This window comes from Physcomitrium patens, chromosome 16, assembly GCF_059467195.1.
Source record: "Physcomitrium patens ecotype Gransden chromosome 16, ASM5946719v1, whole genome shotgun sequence".
NCBI lineage: Eukaryota > Viridiplantae > Streptophyta > Bryopsida > Funariales > Funariaceae > Physcomitrium > Physcomitrium patens.
In genome coordinates, this window is record NC_143425.1 from 13,517,536 (window position 1) to 13,526,693 (window position 9,158).

Below are 9,158 nucleotides of genomic sequence, written 5' to 3' on the forward strand. Positions count from 1 at the left end.
TCTAAGACACTAACAACCCATATTTTGGACTCTTTCGAAATTGCCAGATGTGTGATGTGTCGCGCTGAAGCACATCAGTTGTACACCCGGAAGCCGATTTTCGATGCCATGGGCATCCAGCTGGTCGTCTTGCTGACCGAACACATCGACGGCGAGGTAAATCAATCCCCACCTTGATCATTGGCACATTGCACTTAGAAAGAAGCCAGAACTCATTGTGATTTATCTAGACTTTTTTCTAACAACCGATCACTGCACAGTACGTGGCATCAACCTCTATGTCTACAATTTGACAAGCAGTTTCAAAAGACGACAAAACGTGAGAGATTCATGTTCCAAAACTTTGGTCCTGAAAAACAACGTTTCATCTCATAAATTTAGCTTCTTTGCGTGTTGGAGTGAAGTAAGTATCCGATGTTGTTTGTTGAGTGAGATTCTGGGTTGTGAACGGAGCTACGTGTGGGTTGGACAGGTGAGAGCCTTCTGGCTGCGGTACTGGGGCGGCATGGTGGTAGTAGACGAGAACCGGGAGTTCTTCAGAGCTCTGGGACGGCAGAATGCCGCGAGAGAACTATCTCACGGGGTTTTTTCTAAACCCCGTTGCGATAGCCAACTACAAGCGATCCTCCAGTACCGGCTTCGACTGGAATGTGCGGGGCAAGGGGAACATCAAGGGAGACTTGTATGTCATCCGAGCAGGAAGCGGTGGCGTTGCGTATCAGTTCGTGGAGCGGAACTTCGGCGATTGGGCCCCTTTGGACGAAGTCATGGAAGCCTGTGAAAACATCATGCAGGTAATGCTACTACCTCTACTAAACAACAATAACAACAACAACCAGGTTCTTCAATCCCATTCCATTCTACCAACTCACCTCTTTTGCATCCCCACAAGTCCAATCCATCCTTGCCTTGTGCTCTAGCCTACAGCCACACACTTCCAAGCATCCTCGGAGTTTCATATCCCTCGCCATTTGAATTGCAGAAAAAGTGATACAGTGCTGCGTATTCATCAACCACATCATACACCACTTCAATTAATTTTTTCTTCACTGAAGACATGTACAGTACATAGTTGCGTGGTGGAAGCCGTTGCAGGCCGACTCAACAAGCAACTAAGAGGATAGAGAATTAGAAACGTTCACTAAATTGGGTCTAATACAGTTCTAGCAGTTCAGTTTTCGATAATTCATTGGAGAGAGAGAGAGAGAGAGAGAGAGAGAGAGAGTTTGATTTATCCTGCTCATATGCTGGCTCATGATTCATCGCCCTGTCTGTTTGTCTGCAAACACGGAAGGCCATCTGTTTTTATCGGTCTAGTCACATCCACAATGAAGGATTCAGGTTAGGGTTCATGTTTCATCTATTATACACAACTTGACTGTGTGTTTGTTTGTTTTGTTTTGTTTTGTTTTTTTTTTTAATATACTTTCTGCACATTGCGTGCAGCAGCACAAGCAATGACTTCACTCGTATTTTTCTTTTGTAGAGGTTTTTTTTATTTTTTTATTTTTTTTATTTCCAGCTATAAGTATTTGACCTCACAACCCCCATAAGCACAATGCAGCATGTAGTATTCTTTTTTTTTCTTTTGTATTACAGCATAGTGTAGATATTTAGTCGTGCACAAATTTGAATTTTTGAGTTGTGTGTTGCGATAGTTATACAATGCTGGTAATAACATTAGCCGGAAGACAAATAATCATGTATCTTATGCTATTATCCAAGGGTAATTTTATATGAAGCAGTCACAGACTTTTGCTTTTGTGAATAAATCATCAAGTGGCAGTCGAATACCTGATTAAAGGCTAACATCTAACCATTTGTTCCTTGATTGAATTTCAAGTGGCGATTGCAATATTAGTTTTTGAATAGTACGTTTTGTCTTGATTCTAAATGCATATTTCCATGATTTTTTTCTCTTGTGTAACTTGTGCAATGAAATGAGAGCTTTAGAAACATGTAAAGTGCAGAATATCAATTGAATGTAGATTTGCTTGATGATTGAACTAAAGGTTGGATTTTGCTACAGGAATTGTATCAGTAATAGTTTCTTTATTCTGAGTAAATCTGGTCTACACCAATCATAAAATTACACATATTTATGTGTGTAAATGACGAAATTTGCAACAACCCCAACAGTAAGATTGTATACTATCTTTTGGACTATTTTAAAGTTGAATTTGTCATTATTTAGCAAAAGTGGCTTCAATTGATGACTTTGAATAGCCCTAGTATGACCACAAGGTAAAGTGGTAATGCCAAGACAAACATTCTCTTTTTTTTTTGTTTTCTTTTTTTGTATAGTTTATTAAATTAAACAAAAAATAAAATGTGAATTTTAATATTTAATATTTAATTTTGATAGAAAATATTAAAGAAAGAAAATAAGAAAAACGAATCTATATAGATGAAATGGATAAAAAAATATATTTTGATATATTTTATGTAAGGATTTTCCAACTACAAGGAAAAAAATATGAAAGAATAGTTTCAAAAACATGCAACATAAGAAGATTTCTTAGCAAAAAATAATATATGTTGGAACTTTAATATAATTAGTCTTTATTATATAAAATAAATTTAATTCATTATATTTATTAATAAGATCAATTCTTGATTTTTTTAGTAGATGTAACTAGATTTCTGCAAAGATCTATACTGGAAGGAGTTTCTTAAGATAGAATATTTTAAAATAAATTCTTGACATCTTTGTATTTTTATAATATTGGTTGTGATAATAAACAAAATTGATGCATTACTAGTATCAATTTTCTTATCTATTCTAGCATTTTTATTACAACACTTGTTATCTTTACAACCTTTTTTTTATAGATAGAGAAGCAAAAAATACTAAATGCAATCATAAAAAATAATATAAATTTAAATATAATATCAATTTGGAAGATGGTAAACTATAATTTCTAAAGTCTTTTGATGATTTTTAAAAATTATGATAAATTATTTTTTAAAATTTTAAATCAAGATCTACTTTTAAACTATAAATATTGCAATTATTTTCTAATTATCAATAACATGAATATTAAAAAAAATATTTATAGAAATTATATTGATATGTAATAATAAATAAATATTAAATAATATTAAAATTATATATATATTTGTTGGATATGATAGTACCAAAATGTCTATTTTTAAATCAATAATATTAAGAAGTCTTGAACCAAGATTAGAATTTTAAAAAGGGCATTGATAAGATTGAAGATGGCTTTGGCTTTGCTTCTATATTTACTAATTGTAAAAAAGACATGTAAAAGTTTTCTAAAAAAAAACATAGCTAGCATCCAAATTTCCAAGATACAAGACACTTTTATAATAGCTTTGTAGATATAGGAAACTATTCAGAAAGTTTTTATAGCCACACAATATATAATCAAATCTTAAGATGCAATTTATATTTAAAAAATCTTTTTCATGTTTCTTAAAGAAGGTGTTATTTATTTAACTTATTTCTACCTATATGTATATATATACATACACAGACACACTTACACATTTTAAAATCTTCATAAATAATAACTTTCAATTACATTTTTAATTTAATAGTTTGTTTAAAACTTAACATGGCACATTTAAGAAAAAATCATAATTAACAATAAATTACATAATAAATATAAATCGAATAAAATTAATCAAAATATTATTTATTTATAAAAATTCCAAACAAAAGATGCACAAAAGTATTATAATATAAACTTGTATTCCTTAATGGATGATATTACACAAATAAATTTTAATACTCTATTATATTTGATAAGATATAAGAATTATAAGACAATTAATACAAATAATAAATAAATTATAAATAAATCATTAGTATCATTAATCAAAACAATTCATAAAATTTAACTATTTAAATGGGTAAAAAGAAAAGTTGATACAACTCACACTTACAAATAGTTAACACAATTTATAATTCTTGATATACTTTTGTTATTCTTTTAATATTTGAAGCAACCAATTTCAAATTTCATTTGTAACAGAATACAAATATTCAATACAGTTATACAATCTTAAATTAGATCTACCAATGATATTGGACTATGGCATAATTGCTTCTACATTGCTTGCACTTTGATTACATATGTTCCAAATGGTTTTGCAACAAAGATCCTAAAAAGTGTGTTTTCCAACACTCTTATCTATGATTCTGATGTGCACAATAATAATAGCTATTATTATTAGTTTTTAAGAAATAATCTCACCTGTTAGTCAAAAACTTGGTACTCACTTGTGAAAAGAGAAAAATTAAAAAACTAAAAAACTAAAACTATCACTTGACAAAATGTGCTGTACTGGCAATTATTTGGCCACCACTACAATGCACAGTGCTGAAATATTCTTGCACCCCACACCCACATCAACAAAACTTTTACATATCAAAACCTGAAATTTTGAACATTATGAAAAATAGAAGAGAATTTCATCAAGGCTCACCTCGAGAGCACACCATGATTTTTCGTTACTTCGCAGTGAATCATCGTGATTCACTTTCCACCTTACCTAGTCAATGTCCTTGGTCATTTATGGAGGGGAGTTAAATAAAAACATAGTTGTGGACTAGCAAGCTTCAAGCCCTCCCCCCCTGTGCAGCTGCGGTTCTTCAATCATCCCAAGTTGATACTTGTTGCGTTTCCTCATGCGAATCCATGCGGCAGCACTGTTTTCCTACTTCAATTCTCACACCCTGGCATCTCCTGACGATGGGATTCAATTTTACCTATTCTACATCTAAATCTAGAGTCATCTCTGGCGGTGAACTGTTCCCAACTGCTGGGGGTGTATGAACCAGCCACCTATCAATTTGATGACCTCCTCGTGGATTAAAACCATTCCTAAAGAGCTGCAGCTGTTTTCGTGAAGAAAGAATCATCCATTCCTCTAATGAATGAAACCCAACATTAGTTTCAATAGTTGGTGAGGAGCTGGTTGGAGTTGTCCGGATTGAATGTAATTTGATCTATCCCCATATGTACATTTACTGTCGGCTGTATCGTGATACAGAAATTTGGTTCATCAAACAATAGCCACAGGATATTATGTTCATATTTCTTCATGTGAGGGCGCCATAAAGACCGTGGTAATAATGTAGCTAATATACACTTTCAGAGTCACGATAAAGCTGCGAAATGATGGGTAGCAAATTTATAACCAGGTATACAACATTCTACAAGAGCTACTGAACATTATTAAACTGCTTATCTGTTCACATGTGCCATACCCCATGCATGAAAGAGGCACGTTGCGCGTAAAATGATCAAAGGACTTAAGTGCCAAACAAAACCACCAGTTAAACATTAAAAATGCACTTAACCTTCAACCCCTTAGTTCCTCAACTTACGGTAATGACTGCAGTAGAGAAAAGAAAAAAAAGTAAGTGGTTTCGACCTAAAACACCACATTATCGGTACCAGATTCGCAACATCTATGCAGGTAGATTATCAGGTGAAACTGCCACCCATTTCCATTTCAGGGAGAAAAATGTACTGATACAACACTGCTCAGACTCACTGACCAGTTATCTTAGACTTAGTCTCGTCAATGATCTTCAACAGCTCTTCCCTGAAATAATACCAAAACATCCAAGGAACCAAGGAATCAGATCAGCACCCACAAATCACTAAGCAGACGATTATCCTCAATGATATCCAGGATCATGAAAGCAGAGTATTTCATAAGAGCCTAGCCTCCAAAGAGGAAATACAGTGAATCACAACAGTGGCACAAAACAAAATGCAACTAGGACAGGTTAAGAGCTGACTAACCTGTCAGGCTTGAAGAGCAAGTAACGATACACAAACCACTGGTAAAGAAATGCAACAATGTCAGATACAGATTACTACATTGTAACTCATAGCTGATGATGTTCCTACAAGTTGCTTCTAAGTTATCATCACTAGATTCGTTACTAGCAAAACATCATATATAATGGCTATACATCTGTACTGGGAATGATCCACGAGATCATGGCAATCAGTGGTCATGACAAGACGAAAACCGACAGATGTTAAGTAGGAAGTTACCCCAGAGAACACAATTCCAACGAGTTCAAAAACGTCGGGGATGAGAGGCAGCTTGTCAATGGCCTGCGGGTTTCCAATAAAAATGCATGAAAAATGATTCAATAACCGAAATCCCCCTGAAACTACAAGCACGTTTAGAAACAAGCTTGTAGAAGATAGACTTGCAGCCCCACGAGATAACAAATTCAAGTAAGGTTCGTGCACAGGGAGTATGGAGGGATACTAGCAGTTCAAGAATTTAAACTCGCTTACGTTAATAAGACCGGCAGCAGCCCAGATAGCAACAAGACCCGCCAATCCTAAACCTGCAATGGCGACTTTGTCATCCGTCTTCTCCCACTGCAAAATAAATCATACTCGGTTCAAAAGTCGGAGGAAATATAAGCAAAACATGTACTGCATTTATAACCCAGAATTCAACTAGTCAAAATCGAATTTCTGTAGGAGCAGCGGTGAACTAATCAAACCTAAACTGACACAGCCTTTTTATGAAGAAAAACTAGAATCTCTTCGTACGAAAACGAAATGATCCCCGAAATAATGTAGGCATTCATCAATATTCAGGACTTGAGCGACATATATCAGAAGAGCAACATCACAACTGATCCTTCGTGATGAACTCTTACTGCTTCTTGAACACTCTTGAGGGCATCTTCAATCGCAGCGGACGAGTCATTCACAGTCGAGTTGACCGTCGTCTCAGGCTCCTTAGTTGCCTTCGCAGCAACAATTGTCAAAGACCGCTTTGACACTGCCAACGAGAAAGTGCAAACGTGAATCAACAGCATGAGCACTAGAGAGTACAAAGGACTGTGTCGGAATAAGGACGTTTTCACAAGGCCGCTGCTAGTGCACTCTATGATAAAAGTAAATAGAAAGTTCCAAAAAAACAACCAGGGATTCGAATGATAGCGCTATCATTCGAACAATGCAGATTCTCACTGGTAATGAAAGATGAAATCCAGAAGTATATCTTAATTCGAAGCTATTGGCTCATGATGAACCCATTCTTTCATCAATCGCGATGATCTTTCGAACAAACGGCGTAAACAGAAACACTTAAAATTATGCATAATTGACATAATAACGATCGTTACTACACTCTTTTAATTACTTAAAAATAAAAAAAAATAAAAAAATAAACTCCACATCCGTCGCTGAGGCCACTCCATCCCCCCTGTACAGCAACAAAACTGAAGCACTTGGCTCAGCTAGACCACGAACATCAGAATCCTGAATACTTTGGCCGCGTCAGACCCCAACGCGAGGTAGTTGAGGCGCCGCGAAGAATACTCTCTCACGCACTCAATTCTTCAGCTCTTTCAAAAGCAACTTTCAAAATGCTCAATGCAAAAACAACTCGACGCCTAATGACACCGCGCGACACATACAACGCACGGAATTCGCCTACTAGCACAGGTGGCGAAACCGTACCCGTTCGGTAACCAGCGCTGCGAGCGACCGCCGGAACTGCGACGCCAGTCTTGAAAGAAGCGCCATAGGGGGACAACAGCGCAGTGCAGGAAGCGCTACTCCTGGCAGCAGCAACAACAGGGGCGGAGGAGCTGGTGACGCTTCCCGCAGCCACCACGGACGACACAAGGCTCGCAGCCATGGCTACAATAACTAAATAAGTAAATAAATGTGAAGTTGAAGAAGAAGAAGAAGAAGAAGAAGAAGCTACAGCGATGGTGGCTTCAAGCAAGTAAGCAAGCGTGGAGCGGAGCACAAGACTCACTCACTCGCAAACACTCCCTCACTCACAATCAATCGCAGCAATGAGCGCCACTCGATGCTATTCCTTTGTCATTCCCTCCCCTGCCCTCCCCCTTCGCCTCTCTTCGGATAGGCCCCTGCGGGCACCCATTCCCGCGCGGTCACGGGCGCCCTGGCTTTTTCCTTCGTGAGGTGAATTTCACCACCCCTGGTGGTGCTGGGTTTGCGACCTGCCGATGATTGACACGTGTCTCGAAAGCCGTATTTGCCATCCGGTGGTTGGCGGATTGACCCTGGCAATATCAAACTTTAAGGAAACGAGGATTCAAGTTAAAGTGGGTTCAATTTAGCCATGAATGTTTGATTAATGATATGTGTTTTAAAATCATACTTCTCATAGTTATATTTGTTGTTGCTATGAATTTTTTCATAAAATTTAGTGTTGACTTAAAAAAATCTTAATTTCAAATTTAATAGTGTTCTTATTAAATTTTATCTAATATGTATTTATTATTCTTTATACAATGCTATTTAGTTCTAATAGAATACTATTATTTTTAGCCATTATTTTAGGCCGATTTATTGTTATCTATATCTATATATTTAACATCATACATTAATCTATAATTCTATTTTTTTAACATTTTCTTTTTTTCACAATTTTTTTATTAAGTGTATTAAAGTGTATTTAATGATTATTTATTTTTTAATATTAATTTATATTTAATGTTTTTTAATATAAAAATCATCATGTAAATAAAAAATTTAAAATAAAAAATATTTATAATAAAAAAATGTTTTTATTAAATATTAATCAATTTATTAATATTATTATTATTTAAATGATCGATGTTGTGTAAATAAAGATTGTCATATATAACATATTGAGTGTTAGAAATTATCATCAAGTATATTATAAAAATTAAATAAGAATGCATAGCCAAGACAACTCCGAGTACCTCCTTCTTCTCTTGTCAAATTGATTAAGAGTCCAACCAATCTACTAGAATGATAATACACACATAGTTGGAGATTTGTACTACAGTGATGTTGTTACAAAAACAATATATAACCAAGTTGATGTTGTAGTAACTAGACTACTAAAACATGTCACAAATTTGAAAGAAGAAGTTATTTATCTTTGTCAATAGATAATATATGATTCAAAGACTTCCTAGAATGATGAAAAAATCCATCACTTGAAAGAAGACTCAAAAGAAGTGGTAGTAAGTATGCAATATGCTTTCTAGTTACATAATAGTATAATAGTAGTTCTTTATTTTTCACCACATAAAACAAAGGATGTCATTTAACATAAGCGTCACTTGAAGATGTCCAAAATCATCAATAGGAAGATTAGAAAGATCACAATTCTTTGAATATTATTAATATTTATGGCCA

At 35.0% G+C, this 9,158-nt stretch overlaps 2 protein-coding genes across 3 annotated transcripts; one reads left to right on the plus strand and one right to left on the minus strand.

The window, feature by feature from the left end:
* Positions 1 to 262: 262 nt before the first annotated feature.
* LOC112293346 (uncharacterized) lies at positions 263 to 2,723 on the plus strand. Of its 2 annotated transcripts, none has more exons than XM_090257065.1 (2): positions 263 to 794; positions 2,030 to 2,723. In XM_090257065.1, exons 1-2 carry the CDS (start codon positions 558 to 560, stop codon positions 2,042 to 2,044), a joined length of 252 nt encoding a protein of 83 aa, XP_090113191.1. In that variant the 5' UTR covers positions 263 to 557; the 3' UTR covers positions 2,045 to 2,723. The 2 variants fall into 2 exon arrangements, with proteins under 2 accessions (XP_090113191.1, XP_024398412.1); XM_024542644.3 differs by having other exon boundaries at positions 265 to 794; positions 983 to 2,723.
* Positions 2,724 to 5,446: 2,723 nt separating this feature from the next.
* On the minus strand, positions 5,447 to 7,809 carry LOC112293897 (protein CURVATURE THYLAKOID 1B, chloroplastic). Its single transcript, XM_024543856.3, has 6 exons — positions 7,476 to 7,809; positions 6,668 to 6,792; positions 6,294 to 6,380; positions 6,042 to 6,104; positions 5,784 to 5,821; positions 5,447 to 5,580 (listed from the first exon to the last, which is right to left on the minus strand). The coding sequence occupies exons 1-6, from the start codon at positions 7,654 to 7,656 to the stop codon at positions 5,526 to 5,528; spliced, it is 549 nt and encodes a 182-aa protein (XP_024399624.1). The 5' UTR covers positions 7,657 to 7,809; the 3' UTR covers positions 5,447 to 5,525.
* Positions 7,810 to 9,158: the final 1,349 nt, after the last annotated feature.